This window comes from Cavia porcellus, unplaced genomic scaffold (assembly GCF_034190915.1).
Source record: "Cavia porcellus strain 051 isolate PalLab524CR breed Dunkin Hartley unplaced genomic scaffold, mCavPor4.1 scaffold_29, whole genome shotgun sequence".
In the NCBI taxonomy this organism is placed as follows: Eukaryota; Metazoa; Chordata; class Mammalia; order Rodentia; family Caviidae; genus Cavia; species Cavia porcellus.
This window is the reverse complement of record NW_026947512.1, coordinates 11955511-11980858: the sequence shown is the minus strand read 5'-3', so window position 1 is coordinate 11980858 and position 25348 is coordinate 11955511. Positions and strand designations below refer to the sequence as shown.

The 25348-nt window shown below is 39.0% G+C and overlaps 2 protein-coding genes across 2 annotated transcripts in view; one reads left to right on the top strand and one right to left on the bottom strand.

The window, feature by feature from the left end:
* Ankrd45 (ankyrin repeat domain 45) overlaps nucleotides 1-24947 on the bottom strand; it is a 28355-nt gene extending 3408 nt beyond the window's left edge. Inside the window, exons 1-5 of the mRNA XM_063239644.1 lie at nucleotides 24864-24947; nucleotides 16590-16932; nucleotides 9172-9339; nucleotides 5008-5102; nucleotides 3274-3412 (exon numbers count right to left, since the gene is read on the bottom strand). Of these exons, the coding sequence (XP_063095714.1) occupies nucleotides 3274-3412; nucleotides 5008-5102; nucleotides 9172-9339; nucleotides 16590-16917 (730 nt within the window). The 5' untranslated portion in view covers nucleotides 16918-16932; nucleotides 24864-24947. The remainder of the gene's footprint in view (nucleotides 1-3273; nucleotides 3413-5007; nucleotides 5103-9171; nucleotides 9340-16589; nucleotides 16933-24863) is intronic.
* Nucleotides 6003-7666, top strand: Tex50 (testis expressed 50). The gene is made up of 2 exons (XM_063239645.1): nucleotides 6003-6405; nucleotides 7409-7666. Exons 1-2 carry the CDS (start codon nucleotides 6082-6084, stop codon nucleotides 7607-7609), a joined length of 525 nt encoding a protein of 174 aa, XP_063095715.1. The 5' UTR covers nucleotides 6003-6081; the 3' UTR covers nucleotides 7610-7666.
* Nucleotides 24948-25348: the final 401 nt, after the last annotated feature.

The window sequence follows — 25348 nt, the reverse complement described above, 5'->3', positions numbered from 1 at the left end:
AAACAAGTTTTCAAAATAATAGATACAGGATAAAAATGTCCCAGCTGAAACCAGTTGGCCATTAGTTGGATCTTGCTGTTGTTGGTTTATCAGGTCAAATACTCTCCCATACATACATATAATCATAATACATACATACATACATATAAGGCTTCTCATATAATCAGTATTATTGTTCCTAGTTTGGCTACAGACTAGAGTAACTTTGAATAAATCGCTGAACCTCTCAAATTTTCATTACTCCACTGCAAAATGTGAGATCATTCCACAGGTTCTATCAAGATCTAACATCTTACTTAGTACTTAGAGGGGATGCAGCACCCTGGGGGATTTAAAAAGAAGGGTGATTCTTCTACAAAGAAGGAGAGAGAGAGAAAGTGAGAGAGAGACAGACAGAGAGAGAGAGAGAGAGAGAGAGAGAGAGAGAAAGAGAGAGAGAGAGAGAGAGTTGTGGAGCAAGGCCAGTGGTAGGAGCAGAGCAGATGGGATTCCATCTAACCAGTAATTCAGGTTACTCATCTCCTGGAACACACTGATCCCACTTTCTGTAGTCTCCTCTCCTTCCAATCCATTTTATAAGAAAACCAGATCATCTCTTACTTAATTCCTCTTCTCTTCTATCCCAGTGGCTTTTAATCGTATCATAGTGCCCACAAAAGAAAGCCCAAACTTCTAAGCTTACAATTCAGTATTTTTATTAAGATGATCACAAATTAACTTTGCAATCTTATTTTCTACTGTGCTTTACTACAGACTTAACTATCCTCAGTCACATAGGTACTGATCACGTTCTTATTCCCACATTTGAACCTTTCATCATATCGTGCTTTTACCCTAGAATTTTCTCCATGCTCCCCCTGGTTTCATGATGGCAATCCCTGTTTCTTCACAGTGCTTTCTCTTTGTACTCTGGCTTCTCTGAAAATATACAGCATTTCATTTGCCTTTTCAAGTATATATGTTCTACCCACAAGTTAGGTAATAGGCTCCTTAAAGACAAAGACACTCTAAAGCTCCGTCACGCTTCAGGACCGAGGAGACTGATGAATGCACACTCACTAGATAGATATTAGATATTAGACAGCAACTGATAGTCTACACTATCTACACTAGTGCTACCTACACTAGGGTAAATGTCTGAAGCTGTCTCAACCCATGACCCCTTTTGATGAATATAAGAATATTAGGTACTGGATATCCAAATATAAAACTCCACCTCACACCACATACCAAAAAACCCTCAAAATGGATCACAGAGCTAAATATAAGTTAAAACTATAAAAACTCTTCAAAGAAAATGTGGAACTAAGTCTTGGTAAATTTGGATTAGACAGTGGCTTTTGACGTCCTATACTGACAACTGACAAAATGAAAATTGAATATAATTGGACTTCTTCACAGTAAAAACCTTTTGGCCTTCAAAAGACAGGGAAATCAGCAGGGCACGCCAGCTGCTCATGAGGCTGAGATGGAAAGATAATGAGTGTAAAGCCAGCCTAGGAAGCATGGTAAGTTGCTATCTTTAAAAAAAAAAAAAAAGGCATGAAAAGATAATTCAAAGAATGAAAGAAAATATCAGAATCATATTTCTGATAAAGGATTTGTATACACAATATATACAGTAAACTCAAATGATAAAAATACATGAGATCATGAGTTTGATCCCCGGTACCAAAAAAAAAAAAAAAAAGTAAAAATACAACCTGATATATAAGTCACAAATAATTGTTTCTCCAGAGAAAATAAATAACCAATAAACACACAAAAAGATGTTTATTAGTAATTGTCATGGTTTATGTCAGTGGCCCCCAGACCTTACAGTGTTGCATTATGTGTTTGTGATTGGTTCGTTGTCTAGAGTTTGGATTGATTCAGATGTCAGTGCTACACCCACATAGGGGTGGAGCCAGGATGCAATGTAATGGCAGGAAGGAGGTGTCTCTCCCTCCCTTGCTGGTTTCTGCCTTGCTTTTGCAGCCGCCATGCCACCCTGCCTTGGAGCCAACTGAGTGTGGACTGAAACCTCCAAAAACTGTAAGAAATAAACCTTTCCTTTCCCAACTTGGTGCATCAGGTATTTTGTCTCAGCAATGAGTAAAAAGTAACTAAGACAGTAATAATTAGGAAATGTTAATCAGAACTATATAAGACACCACTTCACACCCACTAGAATGACTAAAACTATTTTTAAAGACAATAACAAATGTTGACAGAGACATGTAGAAACTGGATTCTTCATGTACTGCTCATGAGAATTCAAAATGGAAGTTTGGCAGTTCCTCAAAAGGTTAGATAAAAAACTAGCATATGATCCCACATTCTACTTTTATTTATACATCAAAGAAAAATGAAAATATGTAGTCACACAAAAAAATGTGAATATAACAGCACTTAGTAGCATTATTCATAATAGCCAAAAAAAGTCAAAAAAACTCCAAATGTTTCTTGACTAACATGCATTACATTTGTATCAATGCAATGGAATATTACTAACCAATATCAAGGAATGAAGACTTCAACAAGTAACAGAATGAAGGAGTCTAAAACACATTATAATAAGTGACAGAAGCCAACCACAAAAAAGCAACACATTTTATTGTTCTATTTATGAAACAGTCAGAAGAGTCAAATTCACAGGGATCAAAAGTAGATTCGTTGGCAGGTCTTTGGGGAGGGAAGAACAGTGTCTGCTCATAGGTACAGGGTTTCTTTTGGAAATGGTAAAATGAACTAAAATTAAATAATGATGGTAATTATACGACTTTTTGAATATACTGAACTCCACAGGGTTTAAAGGGTGAATTTTACAGTATGATAATTATATTTCAACAAAGCTGTTGTTTTATTAAATTCTCAGGTATGGCTGCCACCATGCTTCTGATGCATGAGCTGTCCTCACACTCAGGATGGTATTGCCACAGTAAGTTTTCCTCCACGTACAAAATTATAATGCTGAAAATTCTCCTTCAGATTCTTCCACCCTCTCTCGCAGGAAGACATGCTCTGCTATTTGAGAATCATCGCTCAAAATCAAAGACATAGTAATCATAAAACATAATGACCGATGATGGGAACATCAAGATTGCTACTGGGTATTTCCTATAGAAAGAATTCGGTTACCAATTATTCCTAAAACGAAAAGGAAGCTATGTCACGTGTTAGGGTCTCTAACAAATCATGCCTGCTGAATGATTAAGTCACAGTATCTTCAGTAACACTGAACCTAACCCTCATCTTTTCTGACACTCAAACTACCTTTTACCCAATACTTACGAGATGTAGCCATCTTTGTGAAGACAGGAGTCACAATATCTTCCAAGTTTTGCCTCTGCTCAAAGAGTTCATTAATGGAAGCTTCTGGATGGGTTTCCAGCCACTCATTTTTTGCCCGGCATGCATTGAGAACGGTGTTCTAGGGACAGAAACAAAGAATTTACTTTCTATCTATTTATTGCAAAATAAACTCTATAGTATCTCTATCAAGCACCTTCTGTGGGCATGGAAATGATTCACATCTGCTCTGCTCAAGACAGCACTCATTAGAAATATTCAGCAATTGAGTACTAACGACTTGGCTATCGTGACCAAAACACGGAACTTTAAATTTTACTTAATTTTAAATAATTCAGACTTAAACAGCCACATGTGGCTTGTGGCAATTAAACAGAACAGTATTGCCCTTTTTTATATATTTTTAAATTTTTTTAGACAGGATCTTGCTATGTAGTTCAGGTTATCTTTGAACTCATTATGTAATCCAGGCTGGCCTCAAACTTGCCCTGATCCTCCTGCCTCGGCTTCCTGAGTGCTGGAACTACAGGTGTGCACCACCATGCCTGGTGGCATTCTGATCTTCCAAGCTCCAGCCTGTCACCCATCAGGCTCTGCCTGCTGTATTCTGAGGCTTCCAAACCACATAGTCAGGTTGTCACACCAATAACCCCACACCTGTGGTACCGATTTTCTGAATCAATCAACTTCCTTGTCATTAAAACACAATACCACAAGCCCACAATTTTAAAAAGAGGATTAATTTAGCTCATGGTTTCAGGAGATTCAGCACATGATCAGCAGACTGCAAGGCAGATACATCATGGCAGAAGGACATAGAAAAGCAAAGCTGCTTAGTACATGACATCCAGGAAGCAGAAGAAGGGAACAGTGCCAGAGAGGAATGCTCCAGGGGCAACAGATAGTGTCCATGGTCATGGCAGGTGTGCCCCAATTCAATGATGCTGACAATATCAAAATTAATGGTCATATTCTCCAACCTCTATCACCTGCCTCCAAGAGATGAGTATGATCTCTTGCCTTTTGAGGGAGCAGGGCATGGTGGCATAGGCCTGTAATCCCAGAATTTGGGAAGCTGAGGAGGATCACCATGAGTTCAAGGCCAGCCTGGGCTACACAGTGAGACTCTGACTTTAAAAAAAATCTGGATGTGGTGGCGTATGTCTGCAGTCCCAGCTCTTGGGAGGCTGAGGCAAGAGAATTAACAAAAGTTCAAGACCAGCCTGGGGCTACAAAGTGAGCTCATGACCAGCCTGAACTGCATAGTGAGACCCTGTCTCAAAAAGACAAAAGAAAAAAAAAAGAAAAAGAAGGAAAGAAAGAAAGAAAAGAAAGAAAGAAAGAAAGAAAGAAAATCTTTGTGTTTTTAAAATTGGCTTTACCCTCATATGTAGGTATCCCTAAATCATATAGTTTGATTTTGTTTGCTTTTGAGCTATACAGCGATCCATGTAGTCTTTGGTGATTATTTTCCATTCAGCACTACAGCTCTAACATTCACCCTTCTTGTCAGATCAGTCTATCCCTTACCAGTAGTTTACAAAGGAAAGAATGGAGAGATGGAAGAAATTGGGGAGTGAGGAGGAGGGAGGGAAAGCAGAAGGAAAAAGAAGAGAATGGCATGGACTACCACCTACCTCTAGAACATTAGTGGAGAAATCAAGACGTAAGACAAATTCTCAAAACACTTTCAGAACAATGATCATGACACAGTACCTTGTCTTCCTTAAGGAGCTTCCCTGGTCCCTTTTCTGAGTCGGTTATGGTTAGGGAAACTTTTGCAATATACTTTTTCAGAGCCAACCTGGCATCTAAAACAATAAGACAGTAAAACACACACTGCTAAAATAAAGATTTTAAAAAAGCATTCGACTCTTTGTAAAGTACATTACATACCCAGAACTTTATAAAGTTACGTGTATGAGATTCATTGTGGTTGTTTTTCACTGAATTCCAGAAAAATAACACTCAACCATCACATCACTTGGGAGCACTCAGTATGTTCCTAGAATTGCTGTAAAATTTTTGAAGAGCAAAGGAATTATAAAACATGACACCTGATCCCAAAGAGAACGTTATCTATCAAAATGTATAGACAACAAAAGAAAGAGCAAAAAAAAATCCCAATAGACAAACTATTCCTTGCTTTACTCTTCTTAATACTTTACAAAATTTTTAAAAATATTTTCTTAAGGACTTCCAAAAAAGTACTTAAATAATTATATTAATAGTAATATTACCACAAAAATTTTTAAGCCCTATTTAAATAAAACTGCAATACTTTACTGAGAGAACTAAGATTCAAATAGAGGAGCTTACCATATTCCCATATAGAACTACTGAATACTGTAAATATAGATTAGTCCCAAAATTTAAGCTACTTAAAAGCCAGGTCTGCACCCCTCCTTCTCATCCATATGACTCCACCTCACCATCTTGTCTTTTTCCATCTGCTCCAAGGAAAAGTGAGTAAACTTTTCCCATGATATTTTGGTAACATGACCACATTTTTATGATTGAATGTATTAGCTAGCAAAGTATTAATAAATTCTCCATTTAAAACAAACTGGAGAGGCTAATTAGCAGTAAAGTGAAAAGCAACAAAAAATATCTTTCAAAACCTAAGGTGATTGGTTAGATGGCACCTTTTCATCCCACTGTAGCTTTTTATGATGTCACTGAACCCACTATGACTGGTGAAGTTATAGCAATCGCCACTGTACATGTCCCTGCTCTGTTTCTGGCCAATTTTTTTTAACTGTAGACATTCTTTCCAATTGAGAAAGAACGATGTCTAATGGAAGACCGTCCTTGATTTTTCTTCTGTTTTTTATCTTCTTCTTCCGGGACAGCATCTGCATTTGTGACGGAACAACCTGGACAAAGGCTGGGTGGGAAATTTTTCCAGAAGAAGTTCACTATCTGAAAGTTAAGCCTGCTCCATCTCAGTGTCTGCCTTACCCTTTGAACAGACTATGCTGCAACTTTGCTAACAAGGATATATTTCAGAGTTGTCTACACCTCTTTTTTATTTTAGCACAAGCTGTCTTCGCAATCCTGTCTGTTTTATCTATGCACTACCTGTGGATGAAATGGAAAAAACACCAAAAAAAGGTGAATGCATTATTTAAATATTTAAAAAATGATTCAAGTAGTTGTAAAATCTAAAAGAGTTTAGGACAGAAAATTACCAGTTTCTTTAAAAAAAAAAAAAAAGTATTCCTTCCCTGTCTTTCCTTCCCTGTTCATACCCTGTATCTAGCTTGGCGTTTTGCACATACTACATGCTCAATAAATGTGCTCTGGGTTAAAGGTCCCTAAAATCACTTGTTCAACCCTTCTATTTCAAGTAACAAAACACATTGAAGAAATTAGTGAGCTACTGTGCAGGATGTAAAGGAAATCAAGTTCTCTGTCCCCTTAGGTAAGTCATTTGCTCTCAGCTTCCTCATAAAGCGAAGATTTGGAACAAGATATCTCTTAATACTTCTGGGTCTACCTAAGAAAGCTAAGTACAAAACTTGGCGTGTACTTTTTAAACGGACTATAAACTAATTTCTAATGTTAGGGTCATTTTCTGGAAAATAGAGCTCTTAAACTAATTTCCCACTTTGCCAATAGATGGCAGCATAGTTTGAAGAGCGCTTAAAAGCTGACTTCCAAAACCAGTTAGATATCATAAATGTTTTCTTATTTTTTTGTTGTTGTTTGCTTAGTTTTTAAATGACTATGATATAGAAATAAGGATCTAGGGATGGGGTGAGACAGGAGACTGGTTAAGATATGATATTGTGTGCCACAAACATATATGGTACCAATAAAAACTAAAAAATAAAATGACTACGACTGTTTGGTTAATAAAGGAAAAGTGTTTTGCTACTATTCAGAATACTCTAACCATAAAAAGTACCAATTAAATGTTTTTTGATGGTGATCATCATCTTACTGTACCATATAGCAAAGTTTTTCTTCCACACATATATAGGTTACTTCTATAATAACCTTTTTCTGTATAAATAATCGATACGTACACTTTAGTGACATTTTTCCCATGTTTAGAACATAAATTTAATGTGGACTAGAATAAAATCTCTATCATTTGTTTTTCTCCTTTCAGCTGAAAAAGCAAGCTTCTTTAGATAAAGTCGAAAGTGGTCTGAAAAGCCCCTCCTTCTACGACATTGACCAAATTATCTGCAAACTGCTGGCCACCTCATCAATAATGAACGAGTACCTGAAAGAGGTGTCACAACGCTCTAAGGAACACAAACTGAGGAGGAGGAAGAGCGAAGAACCAGCTAGAGGCAGACGATTCTAAACAGAAGAATACTTAAATGTAGTTAAGTCAAATATGGAGATTACAAAAGAAATCTATTGAGAGGACATATCCAAGGATAAAATGGCTCTGTAGGAGTCTTAGTAAATTTTTTTTTTTTTGCCAAAACCTTTACTGATGTTTTCCACAGAAGCATGGGTTTCTTTTCAACCAAAGAAAGAATCCCTACTTAATACAATGGCTCCCAAAATAAAATGAAAACAGCCTCGCCTTGCATTTAAGGATATAATCTAGCCGCAATTATAAAAACAGCATTTCTCAAGTGCTGACCCCATGACAGGTATTGTTAGTGTTTAACAGCACATAAGTTGATTTTCACAACCACCCTTAGCCATTACTGGCTTTCATTTCAAGAAAAAAAAATAGAGAATTTAAACACATTGTCCAACATCATATAGGTTTCAAGTAAAGACACTAGTATTTCAATTCAAACAATCTCAAGAAGCTGTGTGATTAAGAATCATTGTATTATGTCATTTATGTAAACTATGACTTACTGCTCTGGTAGGGCGATCTTGTCATTGCCCCCACCGTGCCAGTCTCAATCACAGTTCTTGAGATTTTGCTTGTGTTCTTTTCCATTGCATACTCACATCCCATCCATTCTCTAAGCCCCAGCTCAACCCCAGTACATTGACTTCACGTTCTCTGACAACCCCAGAGCATGGACTGCCACTCTGCCAATGCTTATCCCTAATCATAATCTTCCTGACAACATTATATAACTGTTGTATAGATTATCAAGCCCTCAAAAATATCTGGAAGCCAAGAATAACCAATTACACCTAGAAGAATCATGACATCATCATTAATGGGCATTCAACAAATACTTGCTAAAGGCATGAATTCAGATAACAATAAGTACTAGTTTGTAAGCTGATGTTTGCTTACATCCAGAGTTAAATAAGCATATCTTCCTGAACTCTCCTTAAATGATACTTTACAGGTTTGTGGGCATGATACAAGCAAAATATTAGCAACACTCAAAGTAACACATAGTTTTTTTGAACTTTGTATTGAAGTATAATTTATATATAGGAAGGTGAAAACTTTGTAAGTGCACAGCTCAAAGAATTTTCATAAATGAATGTGTCCGTGTAGCCAACAACCAAATTAAGAAATAGACGTTACATACCAGAAGTCCTCCCATGCCATAAGGGTACTTATACTGTGATTATTAACACTATAGATTAACTTTTTCTGAACAAATATTTTTTTAAAAATCACTAGTACAATATTTCCTGTGGAATCAAATGTGCTATTGAAATATTTTTAAACATTTAAGGAATGGTCCACTTTGCCTGAATGTCTCAGAAAATAGCCTTAAACATGTACTGTGCACATAGCCTTACAGGAAAGTATTGATTAAATTGTCAAAAATTAGTAAGCCAAAAGCAAAATAGCAGGGGGAAAGGCAAATTCTATAACTGCTAATAGTGACTGTGGTGTTACCTCTAAATAAGACAGCTCGTTGGAAGCTGTAAATGTTTATCGTCACTTGCCATCTCACTGATCAGTTGCTAATACCGTTTGAGCTTCCTTACCTGCCCGGTCAAGAAACTCAACGCACTCAGTCTGCGAATATCGGGCAGCAACATCTCGAGCTTTCTCCTCCCGGAAGTTCAAAGCTTCTATATCAACGTCCAGTTCGACTAGTGCTTTCAAAGTTTCCAAACGACCCCAGGCTGCGGCACAGTGTAAGAGTGTGTACCCTAACAAAGAGAAGGAATATGGTCTGGTCAATAGATTAGGGATGGTTCCCAATTTAGGATGGTTCAACATTTTCAATTTTACAATAGTGCAAATGGTAGACATTAAGTCGAAACCATACTTGAAATTTTGCTCCTCAGCCTTTTCTAACATAAGCAACATAAGCAACCAGTTCTTTCTTGTAAGCTTGGGTAGCAACAGTGAACCACAGCTTCCAGTCAGCCACACAATCACAAACATAAACAATGGCTGTTCTCCGGTGTATGCTGTTACTGCACTAAGAATAGATCCACTTTTGGCAATTTATGAATCTATATGGAGGTGACTGCATCATAATTCAAGGCAAATCTTTTTTATACTATTTTATGCAGGAGATCATAATCCCAATCAAATATTAAACAATTACTATGGGTTGGCCACGAAGTGTGTTACAAACAGCAAATCCATTTAGTTTGATAAACTGAATGGTATCAGAATTATTGTAACCCTCATCTTGCAGATAAGAAAACTAAAGTCCAACAGCATTAAGAAACTTGCCCAAGAAACTGAGCCAATAAATGATGGACACCAGACACCAACGCAAGGAGTCAGAAACCTGAGCCCTCAACATCAGCTACAGACGACAGCATGCTCCCTGGCGGTCATCTGTTTTGGAACAACTGAACCTATGATTTTAAGGAATTTTCATCAAACTCTTAAACTAGCATTGCTGTTAATGTTAATACAACCATGAAAAATTGACTACAATGGTGTATGCTTTGGTTTGGGAAGTAATCATTTTAATTAAAGCTGAATTGAGACCTACTAAATTAAAAATAAATTTCTTATACTTGCTGAGGTGACTACCCCGAGGGACAATTGTAAAGGTGAAAAAGGATGCAGCTTCAAATTGTTTCAGACTGATTCTGTAAAAGTCAAATCAATGATCATTGTATTAGAGTTTTGAGAGTCCCCAGTTAAACTGGATTCCAGGACCGCTAGCAACCTTTCCCTAACAGGACATGAAGAGGAGGTGGAGGTGCACGTTTACAGAGTGCCTTTCCCAGGACACTACTACTGTACCTGGTAGGAGACCCGCCTAAAGCCTTGTGTAACCTGCAACTAGAAGTTCTCTCCCGCAGGAAACCTGTATGCTGGTCATTCCCTTGTGGTTCTTCTTTGACCCGTGTCAGATTTATGCCTACCTGACTCTCACCGGGCAGAGGAGCCTGGTGGTGAGCACTGTCACAAAGCCAGCCTCGAGTAACCCCTGGTTCTCCAGATGGGAGGGGCAAATTCAATACGCCACCAGATTAGGAAACAACATTTAATCCTAAGGGTATCCTGAGGCTGTAATGAGTTAAGCAGGCCATCCACTTTCCCAACTCATGCAAGGCAGAGGTAGACAGAAAGAAAAGGGTGGCGACTAGCAGTATGTAGAAGGGAACATATTACATGTATGTATATATAATATACAGATTACATCATATATCATATACTTATTACATCATATATATATATGAATAGGTTTGTGGGTAAATGCCTGAATAGTCTGTTTTAAAAAGGAAGCAGTGGAAAAGGAAGGAGTCCAGGAATTTAGGCAGCAGCCTCCAAGTTTTTACCTTTGGCCATCAGCTGGCACCATTCTGGTACAAAGTCAATCTGGCATCAAGGGAGACTGAGATTTAATTCTGGTATGAGCAAATTAGACATACTCAAAATGGCTGCAATACAGACTATTAACAATTCACTATACTTTCCCATGAGGGTACACTTATGGCCCACAAGAAAAGCTGAGCATAAGAATGAATTTGTATGCTGATCTACAGAACACTAGGCACTGTGTGTGCACTTCCTCTGATCCTTCCAACAGTGCCAAGAAATAGGTATTGTTAGCCCACTAAACTGAATGAAGGCACAGAGCCTACACCTAGTGAAGGCTGGGCAGTGAGGGAGAGTGTGGCCATCAAAAGGAATTATGATGATACTCATAGGAGGCTAAGGTACTTCCTGTGAGAAGACTGTTATAAAAAGAGCAAGGCTGGCCCCTTGTTTTGCCTGTCTGTCGCACCACATGACCTCCTCCTCTCTCATACGCCCCCATGATGCCACCCAGCAAGAGGTTCTCACCAGAGCCCAGGTGGGCCAAAGCTGAGACCATACCTTTGGATCTCCTGAACTGAGAGCTAAACAAACCTCTTTACAAATTACTCAGCTTCAGGTATTTTGTTATAGCAATAGAAAATGGACTGAGGGCCAGAAAGGTAGTGCAGGGGCACAGTGCATGCCTGGCAAGTATGATTTGATTCCTGGGAGGGAGAGAGAGACAGGAAAAGAGAGGAGAGGAGAGGAGAGGAGAGGAGAGGAGAGGAGAGGAGAGGAGAAGGAAGGAGAGGGGAGAGGAGGGGAGGGGAGGGGAGGGAGAGGAGAGGAGAGGAGAGGAAGAAAGAAGAAAAATGGATTGATACACTATGTGAAATAATGCAGAGCTCAATTAGCTAGGCTTAATATAACCTACACACACTTCAAAACTTGTGTTGAGCATGGTAAATCCACACAGTCTGTCAATTAAAATTAATTAATTTGAAAAAAAACCAAAGAATACTTTATCTATTTTTAAAAATCACGATTTTGGTTACTTAAAATGATGAGTAGGCACCCCAGAATATCAGAAACATTGCAATAGTAGCATCTGACACTGTGATCACCACGCTGCCCTCCACACCCCATCTCTCACCTCTGTCTTTGCTAGGTAACCCTTAGTCATTCTTCAAGACTCAATGTAAGCATTGTGCCGCCATCCCACCCCATGAAGCCTTCCCTGAACATGCCCAACACTTCGAGGTAGAGTCTGCACTACTGCTGTACCTCATCCTATCAAACAGTAATTATTATCTACATACCTGTTTTCTTCTATGTCATGGACTCCTGAAAGGCTGAACTGACTGATCTTCATTACCTACAATTCTGAGCACAAGGCATGGTCATTCCCCTACCCTTAATAAAGGTTTTCTTAGTGTCTGTATAGTTTAAAATGACAATTAGCTCTGGTGACAAGCCCAGTACAGTCAGAGTTCATGACCAAAGCTTTGCCAGAACCAGAGAGAGCTCCACCATCAGTGAACTGAAAATTCAGAGGTCTGTCCTTGACTCTCAAAACAAGGCACCTGCAAACAGGCAAAAGCAGCAATGCACAGAGCTAAGCATGAAAAAGCAATCTTGTATTTCTCTCTTTGGATTAAAGTATTTAATTCTTCACAATGACTATGTAAAGTGAGAGGATAACCTGAATGCAAATACGACTGACTGATCACCTTAAAAATCGCTTACCTTCCTCTTTGTCACCCACGGATAAATGACATTCCTCTTCTTACTTTATAGAGATACCTACTCTGCAGTCTTCACTCACATCTTTTAATTTTGGCCAATGGTTTCATGCATCCCCCAAAGATTACAAGAATTCTAGTTGCTGATTGAGTACAGTTCACTACCACGCTTAAATAATAGCAGTCTTTCCCTAATTAATAGAAAATAACACTACAGAAATGCTCTCAATTCTAAGCTTTTTGATTAAAATATTTTTCTTAAAGTCTTTAGGACCAACTGGTTATGTTGGCACATGCCTACATGCCAGCATTCTGTGAGACAGGGACAGAAGAATCAAGTTCAAGCCAAGCCTGCAACTTAGTGACTTTGCAAGACCCCATCTCAAACACACAAGGACTGGGGGTGTAGCTGAGTGTGTGAAGGCCCTGAATTCAATCCCCAATGCTATTAGAAAAACAATCTTCAGGAAATACTAAAGAAGTTATTTTTAAGATTTAAGAAATGAATATCACTAGTAAATCACCTAAAAATATAAATTCACAAATAAAAGATGGAGAGGGACACGACAAAATGGCTGACTAGAGGGGCCTGCTGCTCATTAGGCCTTGTAATGCTTTAGATATGAATTGTTCCCCCGTCTATGCTCAGAGGTGGGCCTTGTGGATGCCTACTGGGTCACTGGGGTACTATACACCTCAGTGGATGGACACATGAAGGGGTTCATAGTTAAGTGCGCTGTTAGAAGATGGAGCCTGGTTGGAAGAGGTGCATCACTGAGCCTCTGGAGGTCACATTTCCCTCCCTGACTCATTCCTTCCCTCCTTCCTAGCTGCATACATAAGCAGCTTTCCTCCACTATGCTCTTTCACCATGCTGTTTCTGCCCTGAAGTTAGCCAACCATAAATGAGACTCCTGAAGCTATGAGCCAAAATAATCTTGTCCTTCTTTAGGTCACAAGTGTCAGGTATGTTGTCCCAGCGACAGGAAAGCCAATGCACCCTTCCAAAAAATTGTCCACAACTTATTCTTTAAACAGCTGTCCTCTTCTACAGGGATGGAGAAAGTACACTGAAAAACAGCAAGCAAGTGGCAACCCCCATACAGAGCACAACAGCCCAAGATAGAGCCCCAGGAAAAGGAGCATGGCACTCTGCCTTTTCAATACCGTCCATTGCTCGGCTCACCTTGGACTCACGATGGACTTCTTAAAGGGAAAAGGTAAGCTGGAGAACCCCCGTAGGGCCCAGTGCTGCTGCAGAGTACACAGGAGACTCACACACCTCAAACACAGTTTGCAGAGTTAACCAGAATTTACAAAACTGTACTGAAGCTGCACACAGGAGTCCATGTTGTAAACCCTGGCCTAAGCGTCCACAGCTAGGCACCATCTTGCAACTGGATGGTATCCACACCATATCTCTAATCTAAGTGTCCAATGTTACTGCACCATCTTCACACACAAGTGGCCACAGCACCAGGACTCTTGCTACTCAGAGCCAAGGCCCAGGAGAACCAAGACCCAGCCTTCCAAATCCATATAACAACCCACCCGCCCCCAGGGAAAAGGCAGACTTGCTGAGGAATCTGACACATGGCTAGTGGTCTGCATAGTTGCAACACATAATTTAGTGTTCTGTTTGCTTTCTCCAGCTTCCAACACACTCAGGGATATACTTCCGCATGGGCATTTGCCATGTCCCGAGGTGCACGCACAGGGGAGGCTCAGGAGCAAATGGTGCACCTCACCAGCCTGCAGGTTGCAAACCTGGCTGGGAAGAAAGGGCTGAGGGTGCAGAGAGGAGCACAGCCATTAAAAGCCGTGAAGTGAACACAGCCCTGAGACAGACAATATACCACTGACAGAGCAGGACTCAGCATTCACACACAATAGCCTGGTAAGGGGGTGTGGAAACACAACAGTCCCCACTGCAGTTGACTTTCCTGTCCCCATACCTGGAAGATTACAATATTACAGGTTGTGAAAAGAAACTGTGGCGGTCCAAACCCCTCAAAGTGAACAAATTTTTTGGACTCATTTCTTTTTGGGTCTGGTTTTGTTCTCTTGGGGGTGGCTTGTAGTGGATTTTTTCTTACAGTTTCTTACAGTTTCCTCTTTTTCTTGTTTATTTACTGCTGTAGAGCTTCAGTTTAATCTAATTCCATTTACCTTCCTTCTTTTTTTTATATAAGAATGGAACACAGGCTACACCGCTGAGTTACCGCCCCTTCCCTTTCCCTTTATTCTGTAATTGGATTTTTTTTACCTCATTTCTGTTTCCTCCTCATCTTACTTTCCTTTTTTAAATTTTCATTTTTCTTCAATTTTCCCTTTCCCGCCTCCATTTTTAATATAATTGGTATCAAACTTTATTAATTTTAGCCTTGTAGCTTATCTCTATTATTGCTCATTTCTTTTCTATTGGTAATGGTGGTATAGCTGGTTTTTACTGCATTTCAGTTGTTTTAATTGGTTTTTGCTGCCTATTGGCTTCTGGCTTGTCTTTTTGCAATTATCATTACTTCAGTTTGTCTCCTCTCTGAGTGATGGTAAGTTATCAGCCCTCAAAAGAAGCCTGGATGCTAAGAAGACCTTCAAAGAAAGTGAAAAAGAAACCCATCCCAACAGATGCACAAAGCTCTCTAGAGAAACACAAGAACATATAAGAAAAAACAAGTTAACATGAATTTTCATCATCAACTGAATATAAGATACTGAAGTTGATGAAATGCCAAATGACTCATAAGACTAATTCATGGAAGTATTAATGACTTCAAGGCGAACACAAATAAACAGCTTCCTGAATTAAGGAAAATAGTGTAGAACATTAAGGAATAATACAACAATGAACTAAGGATTCTGAAGAAAAGCCAATCAGAAATCCAGGAACTGAATAAATCAAATCAAAAACTTAGTGGAAATCAATAAACAGGACCAAGCAGAAGACAGAATGTCAGGGCTTAAAGGCTGAGAAATTATTTCACACAGATACTAAAAAGAAAAAAAAGATGCAAAAAAATCCAGGAATTTTAGGACATAGTTAAAAGACTAAACAATTTTTTCAAATAAAAGGGGGTAGAAAATCTATATTATGAAATAATAATAGAAAACTTCTCACTCTTTGGAAAGATAAAGACATCGGATTCAGAGGCATTTAGAATTCCAAATAAGCATGACCAGAAAAGAACTTGCTAAGGCATATCATAGTTAAAATGGAAAGAGTCAGAACAAAACAATCACCAGTAAGGTTATGGGGGAAAGGTAAGCCTCCTACACTGTTGGTGGGTGATTGTTTTACTTTGTATCATGACCATGCATCATATTTGCTGTGAAAAAAAAACTAATTATTGAATTAGGTGATGACTGCCAAAAACTAATAAATCTTCAAAAGAAAGAGATAACAATAGTATTATTTTGTACATTTACTAGGTACCTATTTTATATGTCCCAAGCACTGTGATACTTATCTTTGTAACATTTTATAAATAAAATATAATTATCATCTTTATTTTGCAGATCAAAAACAGAGATTTATTTAAAAAAAAAGATTGGGAAGCAGGCATAGTGGTGCATGCCTGTGATCCCAGTACTCAGGAGGCTGAGGCAGGAGGGTCATCATGAGTGCAAGGCTAGCCTGGGGTACCTAGTGAGTTCAAGACCAACGTAAGCTATATATATATATCAAGACCCTGTCTCAAAAAGCCAAAAGAAAAGAAAATAATTAAGTAACTTTCCAAGTCACAGTTAATGAACACAAAATTCTGTGTTCTTAAATACTGTGCTATACAATAACAATACTATACTTACATGTATATGTCATGAAAACCTTCACGCATATATATGTAAAGTATAAGACAGGCACATCATATTTATCCAACCATAATGACAGTACATAATGTCATTAGATAATGATAAACAATACTGATGAGAAATAAAAGGCAAAATACCTCTGGCAGTTTTTTCATTCAGATTCACACCATATTTTGCCAAAGCTCTAATAACATCACTCTGCCCGGCCATGCAAGCTGCATACAACAAATTTCTCCCAACAATGTCCTCTTCCAAGAGTAGCTGCATGGCATGTTGGTGATGTGGATTTTCAGGATCCTCAAAAATCTTCTGCAAACCTTCTACATCCCCTGTGAGAGCAGGTTTTATAAGGGGGTTCTCAACATCTGCTTCCTCTGGTTCTTGAGATTCTTCGTTTTCTTCCTCCTGGGAGAAAAATGATGATTTTTCTGAACTGTCTGATTCTATCTGTGCTTCTGGCTCCATTAATTCCAAAAATACCTGCGATCCAAAAGAAAAGTTAAAGGAATCTATTCAAATGTTTCAGTATTTATTTATTTATATAGATTTTGAAAATAATAATAAAATAAGATATTTCAGCCAATAAAGTTTACTGGGTATCAACTGTGCATAAACACTGCCCAGGTATATACTAAAATGCTACATGTTTGCTATAAACAGTAAATTCAACAGGAACAGAAGAATGACATCAAAGTGAGCCAAATTCATTAGGACAAGATTGCAAGAAAAGGACAAAAGTTCCTTTCTAAGAGAGGAAAAATATCAATGGGACACTGGAGGCAAATTACGAAGATTTCAAAAAATCAGGTGGATTTTTAGACAAAATCCATTTACTCAGTGATATTGAAACCTTAAGAGTGTGGTGTAGGTAGTTCTGTAAATCACAAAAACAACAATCAAATGTATCTTCTGCCCTCAACAACTTACTGCTCCCAGGGAGAAAATATGATAGGCATAAAAACGTGTGTACTGGGGCTGGGGTTTAGCTCAGCAGCATAAGCGCCTGCCTTGAAAGCAGGCAGTGGTGAGTTCGATCCCCGGTACCGATAAAAAGGAAAAGACAAAAAAAAACAAAAACAAAAAACAAAAAAAACGAGTGTACTGTAAGGTGACAAGCGGTAGGTACCGTCACAGGTGAGATGCTATGGGAGGTTCGAAGGGGCATCATTAACTCCAGCAGAATTAATGGAACAAGTCTTAACGGTGCTCCCTCTGGCAGGGCGTGTACCAAACTGGGGATGATTAAGAGAAAAGTGCCATGGCCTCTTCACACAAGAATATTGAGGTATCACCGTCCATGGCAGCAAAACATCTTGAGGGGAAACCAATGCCCAGGAAAAGGAGCATAAACCAATATATTAATACAAGATGCTAGATGCAGCTGAGATGAATACATTACAGCGAGAGATCACGTGGCAGGCAGCTTCTACACGGCTCCCAGAGCCCAGCCTGACCTGCGGGGACCCATAACCATGTGTGATTCCCCTATCCTGGGGATGGGCAGCACACAGTGATCTGCTTCTAATGCAGACATAGCAACACTAATAACAGTATGCAGCTTCCATAACTGGTACCAATGGCTGTGGCTTTTGCTTGCTAGTATTACCCCCCTAGCAGTCATCACATGCTATGATACAGAAGGCCGTCGTTTGAGGAACAGAGACAACAGCCAGTAAGAAACAAAGTGCACAGTGTGAAAGCCTATGAAAAGTTTAATTCCGCAAAAACCACTCAGAGAACTTGGGAGCAGATCTGTCTAAACTGGACCTGGAGGTACTGTGGCCTCAGGCAACCATCTGGTGACAGCCTTGTGGCAAAACCTGGGGGAGAGGACCTGGCTAAGCTGGGCCCATGTTCCTGATCCACAGAAACTGAAATAGTGAGAGGGTGCTGTTTTTAACTGACCAAGTTTTGGGGTAATTTGTTACACAACAATAAATAAGACGTAGACAACAATGTGAATGAGTCTTAGCGATATCATCTAAAAAAAAAGTAAATCCAAAAGATGATACATATCAAGAAATACGTTGTCAAGCTAAAAAGCAACTGCATAGAGTCTCCAGTATAAGTAGATGCAACAATACAATTTTTAAAAAGAGAAGCAAGATGGAACATGACTCTGGAAATGCTGGTGAAGTGGAGGGAAAAGTTGAAAGAGGAAAAATGCAGGAAATGGGGCAAAGGGAACCATATATTTAGCAGGAAAAATGGAATTTAAAGTGACTCCTGAAGAATGGGCATGATTTTGTCATTGGGAATTCATAAAGAATGGAAATCTAGTCAACATCAATGGTCAATTTGAAAAATGCAAATTAAACAACACTGAGATTCTATCTCACCTCAGAAACAGTGGCCACCGTCTAGAAATCAATCAATAACAAATGCTAGATGGGATATAGGAAAAAGGAACCCTTCACTGTTGGTGGGAGTAGAGATTGGTACAACCACTGTGGAAATCAGTGTGGAGATGCCTCAAAAAACTAGGATTAGAGGTCCCATTTGATCCAGCTATTCTCCTTCTGAGTATTTTCTAGGAATTATAAAAACAACATGCTACAGCAACATATGTGCACCCATCCTAACAGCAGCACCATCTGTAACAGCTAAACCTTGGAAACAACCCAAATGCCCATCAACCAAGAAATGGATAAAAAAGATGCAATAGTTTTATAAAATGGAGTACTACTCAGCTATAAATAAGGATAAACCAAGGCCTTTACAGGTAAATGGATGAACCTAGAGACCATACTCAAAAGTGAAATAAATCAAACTCACATGTATAAACATCAGATTGGCTCCTAGTGTAAGAACCTGAAAGAGTAAATAAGATCCAAAATCTACAATCGACATCATGAAAGGAAAAGAAACAGCTCAAAAGGAAAGAACAACTGAGATGGGGTAAAGAGAAAAGAAAGAAGGGGAAAGAAAAAATATACTACCAATGTCTTTTAGTTCATTAAAAAGAACAGTTTGTGCTTATACTGTTTGATCAATATTGTTCTGCATGCCTGTATCTTATAACATGAGCAACTGCTTTAAAAATAACAATACACAATATATTAACCATTGTTAATTTCTTATTTTGTTTTGAAATTCTGTATCATTGTTCTTACTGGTTTTTTCTCTTTAAAATAAAAAAAAGCACGAAGTACACCTTTAAAGACTCTAAGACTGTATCATCAGTAAGTAGGTACTGGTAGGTAATTTCCTGAAGGTTTCAGTGCTGGGAACTAAGTGTGTCTCAGAAAGATTGATCTGACAGGCCTAATTCCCCACTTGCACAAATAAGATACCAGAGGCAAAAACAAAGGCTCAGAAGTTACTGTAAACAAGTGATCTAATGAGTACAAGTGCTCTAAGTATTCACTCATATAATTTAGTATAGTATTGAATTCCTTCCTGTGTGCCAGGCACTGTATTAGATCCTGAGAATTCAACAAAACAGAAAAGTCTCACAGTCATAGAGCTTATATTCTAGTGATTGGACATGAACAAAAAACAAAGTATACAAATGAGATCATTTTAGATTGTGGTGGTTCAGAGGAAATAAATAGGGTGAACTATTAGAAAGTAATGAGGAAGTAAACCTGCAGAGAATGTCAAAGACCATGAAAACCTCAGGAAAATGAAATACTCTAAGCAGCGGTAAAGGGCAGATAACACATATTTTAGGTCTGTGGACCTTACAATCTCTCTCACAGCCACTCAGCTCTGCAGCTGCGGCATGAAAATGATCATGGGCATGATACGAATGAATGGTTGTGACTGTTTAAACATTACTTCTAAAACAGGCAGCAGCCCACGGTCCATAGTTTTGTGACATGATTTCTATGGAAGAACAGTTTAAGGAGGGCTGGAAGAAAAGAAAACTGCCATTTAGCTCTATGGTGAAAAAAAGAAATGGGATAACACTGAAAAGATAATTGTAATATTCATTTTAGATTGGTAGAATGTTACAATCTTCTCTCACTACTTCTATAAATGTATATGAGTTACAAGACACTTAAATTAGGAATTGTTTGAGTGTAGATAACAGAAAATAAGATTGACTTGTATGTAGGGGTTTTTTTCTCACATAACAAGACATTTAAATATGAAAATTGCTCAGCAGGTCAAAAGTACAGAATCAAGCTAATTTTATTATTCTATCTCATCCCACTTAGTGTGCAAGACTGTCCCCTTCATGAGTTTTGCCTGATGGTATCAAAAGAGCCATCACATCTTTGTTTATGGCAGAAAGAAGGGGGATCCCTGAGAGGATACACCAGTGATAGCGAGACCTTTTAAGGGGAAAATAAAACGAAGTCTTTCCTAACATGTTTAAACAAACTTTCAGTGATATCTCAAAGGCCAGACTGTGATCTGACCATGCTATCTTTAAGAAAGGGGGTGTATTACCTCAAAGATGAGGAATGGGAGTTGCATTAATCAATAAACCATGACTCCATCAAACACTATGACCAAATCTTATCTTTGAAGTTGTTGAATACAATCCTTCCACCTTATAGAAAAAGTATAAGCCAGGCATGACCCACCAAATGGGTGGCAACCCAGAACATGAAAAAAAACTATTAATTTTAAATAATCATCATGGATACTATGACAGCAACTCAATGAGAAGACCTTTAAGGATATATGTGTTTATGGTTAGTAACTTCAGTGACATATGTCCCAAAATAACCAAAACAGTTCCAGTTACATCAGTTACACTGGTATAATTCTTAATAGCACCTACTTTTCGTTCTCAAAAATGTCTACTAGTATTGGACATTTAGTCACACTATTAATAGCCGTGATGATCTGAAACATTTCTGCTAAAGCTATTCATCCAAACATTGAGAAAAGAGGCAGGATATGTTTGAAATGCCTTTCAAACACTTACCCTGTAGGGGCTCAGCCATGAGACCTTGAAGACACTGAGAAACTCCTGTGTGTGTTTCAAAGGTATTCTTGCTACTGGGCTTAGAATAGCTTTTTTCTCTTCCATTTCAGGTTCCCAAATCCTATTTAGGTCAACCTATAAAACCACCATCTTCCTGAAATTCCCTTGACTCTTCTCTTGAAAACACCTTGCACAGCTCCAAAAGCCATTTTATATGGTTTGCAGCATACGACTTGACAAATATGGTATTATGTCATTTTATTTGTATTAGAATTATTAATGCATATTAACTATACAAATAAATGGGATTCCCCAACATATTTCCATACATAAATCCATTGCATTGACCATGTCTATCCACCCTTGTTTTCTCAACCCCCAGCCAGGTATATTATATTACCTTCTAATTATTTGAAGTTGTAAGGCATCTACCCAATTAGATTACTGGGGCAAAGGTCAAGCTTTATGTTTCTTTTGTGCCATGTTCAGACCTACCACAGTTCTTGACAAGTCATGCATTAATTCTTAAACTCAGGTTTGCAATTGTCATTGCTTTTCTTCACAGCCAAGAGCAATGCATTTTTCAGTCAAGAAGACTTGGGTTCATGATTCAGCTCTGCAGCTGTGGCATAGTAAGAGGCAATCTACCTACTGTCCTGTCAGCATAACTCAAGAACCTAGTCCCAGGATTGTTTGAGAATTAAGATAAATTAGATGACGTAGGTGCCAAGCACATGGTAAGCACCCAGCAGGGAGTCCGTCCTATCAGCATCATCACATCATCAGTCCTCTAGCAAAATCATTCCCAAAGCAAAGGAAAGTACCATAATGCTACTAGTTCTTCTTTCTTAATATAAAGTATTCTTACATAGGCTGCATGTAAGTTAGTTTGTAGTCTACCACCCCCAGTCACTTAATAACAGATTATTCCACATCTAGAGATCAGTCTGTTCTTAATTTCATTCAGAGATTTGGACAAACTCAATCAAATCTAGGTTTTTGATCTAGGCCAAAATATTCAAAACTACTCTCAGTATTCCCTGCAGTGGAGCTTAATCTCTACATCAGCCTAGAACTAACTTGAGAAGGATGATGGTCCTCAAATTCAACTTCAAGATTCTTAACAAGCTTACAAATTGAGAACTCCAGAGAATTTTTATTTATGTGGGTTTTCTCTATCAATATCATATTTGAAATTAAACTTAAAATCTTTATTATTCACCTTAGAAATAACTATATGTTAACATAAAAGACAAAGTTTATGAAAAATAACCACACTATTTTCCAAAGCAAAAACAATTGTTTTATAGTTTTTTCAAATCTCCTTAATGTGTAGCTTAGCAGAAGACATATGGATTCTCAGCCTGCTTCTGCCTCCAATTGTGAAGTGATATTATGCATCACCTACCAGCCTCTAGAAAACCACTGTAATATGTAGGAGTACAAAGGCAAATGATGTGCTATTAATAAGCTGTTGATATGAAAACAGTTTGTGTGGTAGATTAGCTGAAAATATCTTGGAGATCCCCATGGATTCCTCAGGCCACAATTTCAGAACCAGCAGAGTAGAGATAACCCATAACACACTCCTATCCATAATCAAACAGTATTTCAGATTTTAGAATTTGTTTGGATTTGTGAATATTTGAATGGATTTTAGAACATTTAAATTTTCTGACTCTTGGATTAAGAACCTATAATGAATCTTTTTATTTATTTATACACATACACATTGTGTTGATTCTGTTTCTCTAGAAAATCCTAACACAAGAAAACCTGTATTGGCCATTGTGAGCATAACAGTTTCCCAATACTTTTCTGATGAAATCAGTAATGATACTAATGAAAGTAATTTTTTGAAAATATTGTAGTACGTACTTTTGACTTAGTAAAAATCATAATGATTCTCAAAGTGTGATTTCCATAGGAATAGAATCAGAATCACCTGGAGGGCTTTGTAAAACCCACCGAGCTGCATCTCACCCTGCAGATGTGTGATTTGTTAGGCCTGTGGTGGAACCTGAATGTTTCTAAGTGACACTGATGCTACTGGGTTAGGGACTGCATTTCAAGAAATCAAGGAAGTTAGCTAAGAATCTAAGCATTTTCATGTGAAAGAAATCAAACCAACTGCAGAAATCAGAAACAAGTTGAGCTTAACTTTAAAACCAAGTGGACGTTTACATTATTTCTATTCTAACAGTCGATACAGGAGAGCTCATGGAAGACACTAGATGAGTTACAGACAAAAACAGTTTTCTCTGCCCACACCAATAATAACATGAAACAAAACTGTAACCCTAACATGACACAAGTTTCACAGAGAATGAGCACGGGCAGGAAGGAAGGGGGAAAGGTTGTAACTATGAAGGGAGCACATGCCCATGAAGGTACAGTTTTAATCCTGACCCATTTATTATATGACTTTTCTGAAATGAGGACACAACCTTTTCTGCCTAACAGAGGGACTGTGGGAAACCAAGTCTAGAGCCATTTAACTACTCAGCATGAATGCTTTCGAGGCTGGTGAGGCACAAGCAATAAAAGAATCATGTAGGTCAATCACAAAGGCCTAGTGGGGAAGACAGTACATCAGCGCTACACCATGGTTGGCAGAGTGATTTGAGGGTGGGGAGGTCCCTGAAGGGCTTCCCAGGAAAGGGGACACCTCGGATATCCAAGAGTGAAAGAAGTCTGGGTTTTTTTTTGTTTTTTTGTTTGTTTGTTTGTTTGTTTGTTTGTTTTGCTGTACTAACGACTTGAATTCAGGCCCTGAGCTATATCCCCAGCCCCCTCCCTGTTTTGTTTTGACAGAGTCTTGCTAAAGTCGCTAAATTGGCTGAGTCTGAACTTGGATCCTCCTGCTTTGGCCACCCAGGCTAAGTGGAAAGCAGCTGAAAAGAGAATCCAAGTGATGAGAACGGTATAAACAACTGGCAAAAAGTGGTATAAGGCAGCCTGAGATCGTGGTGGAGGAAGTCGATCCTTAAGGGTCTTTCAAATCAAAAATTGGGTTGGGGATTTAGCTCAGCGGCATGAGCACCTGCCCTACAAGCAAGCGGTCGTGAGTTCGATCCCTGGTTCCGGAAAAAAAGGAAAAAAAAAATCAAATCTTATTACTTTTTAAAATGTAATCTTCTACGGTTGTCACACCCCAGACCTAGGGGAATCTTCACCCCAACGCTCCGCAGCTCCGGGGCCGAGGATTGCACAAAGGGAAGGCCTGTGCGGCAGGACAGAGTGACAGCCCGCAGCGCTAACGCCTAGGTCCAGAGGGGAGGGCATGGACGTGGGGATTCGCCCTGGGCTGGCATCCCGGGACCTGAAGGTCCCTCGAGGCCACCCGCGGTGTACAGACGGGGCGCAAGGCTCACGGCGCAAGCGAAGGCTGAGGACGCTACGGTTGAAACGCACGCCCCTCTGCCCTGCCCAAGCAGCCAGGAAGGCAGAAGCCCGTCTGCCAGGTCGCAACCCACCCAGCGCCCACCCAGCGCCCACCCAGGCCCTTGGCGCCAGGACTCGGACTTACCGCTCCTCGGGCTCAGCCTCCGTGGTTACCATAGCGACGGTGCGCCGGAGTGGCAGCCCCGCCCCCGGCGCACAGGTTCCGCCTGCGCGGAGGTCAAGGTTGCAGAAAGGCGGTGCACGGGAAACCCAGAGAGATTCAAAATGATCAAAATCAGTATGTTCAGTTAAGTCGGCTTATTTGGTGGTGAAGCACTAGGTTGCTGAAACTGTCATGCTTTGACCTGTATTGTTATGTTGTTATGCCCTCTTTTATCTCAACCTCTCCCTTATTCATTAAAAAATTATTTAATTTTTTTTATTTTTCTTTTTTAAACTAAGGAGAAAAAAATTTAAAAAAACTAGCAGGATATATTATAGTAACTTTTTTGATTTCCTATTAACTTGATTTGAAGTCCTGTAATACTACCACTATCTTGTTTTGACTGATTAGACTCTGTTCCGCTCTGTATGATAGTTTAAGTATCAGAGTATAGGCAACTACTTTGA

Bases quoted from the DNA above. Each gene is read 5' to 3' on its own strand.
- Tex50 (XM_063239645.1), top strand. From the start codon at position 6,082: ATGTCTAATGGAAGACCGTCCTTGATTTTTCTTCTGTTTTTTATCTTC. The intron at 6,406-7,408 runs GTGAATGCATTA...TTCTCCTTTCAG, and splicing joins GGAAAAAACACCAAAAAAAG to CTGAAAAAGCAAGCTTCTTT.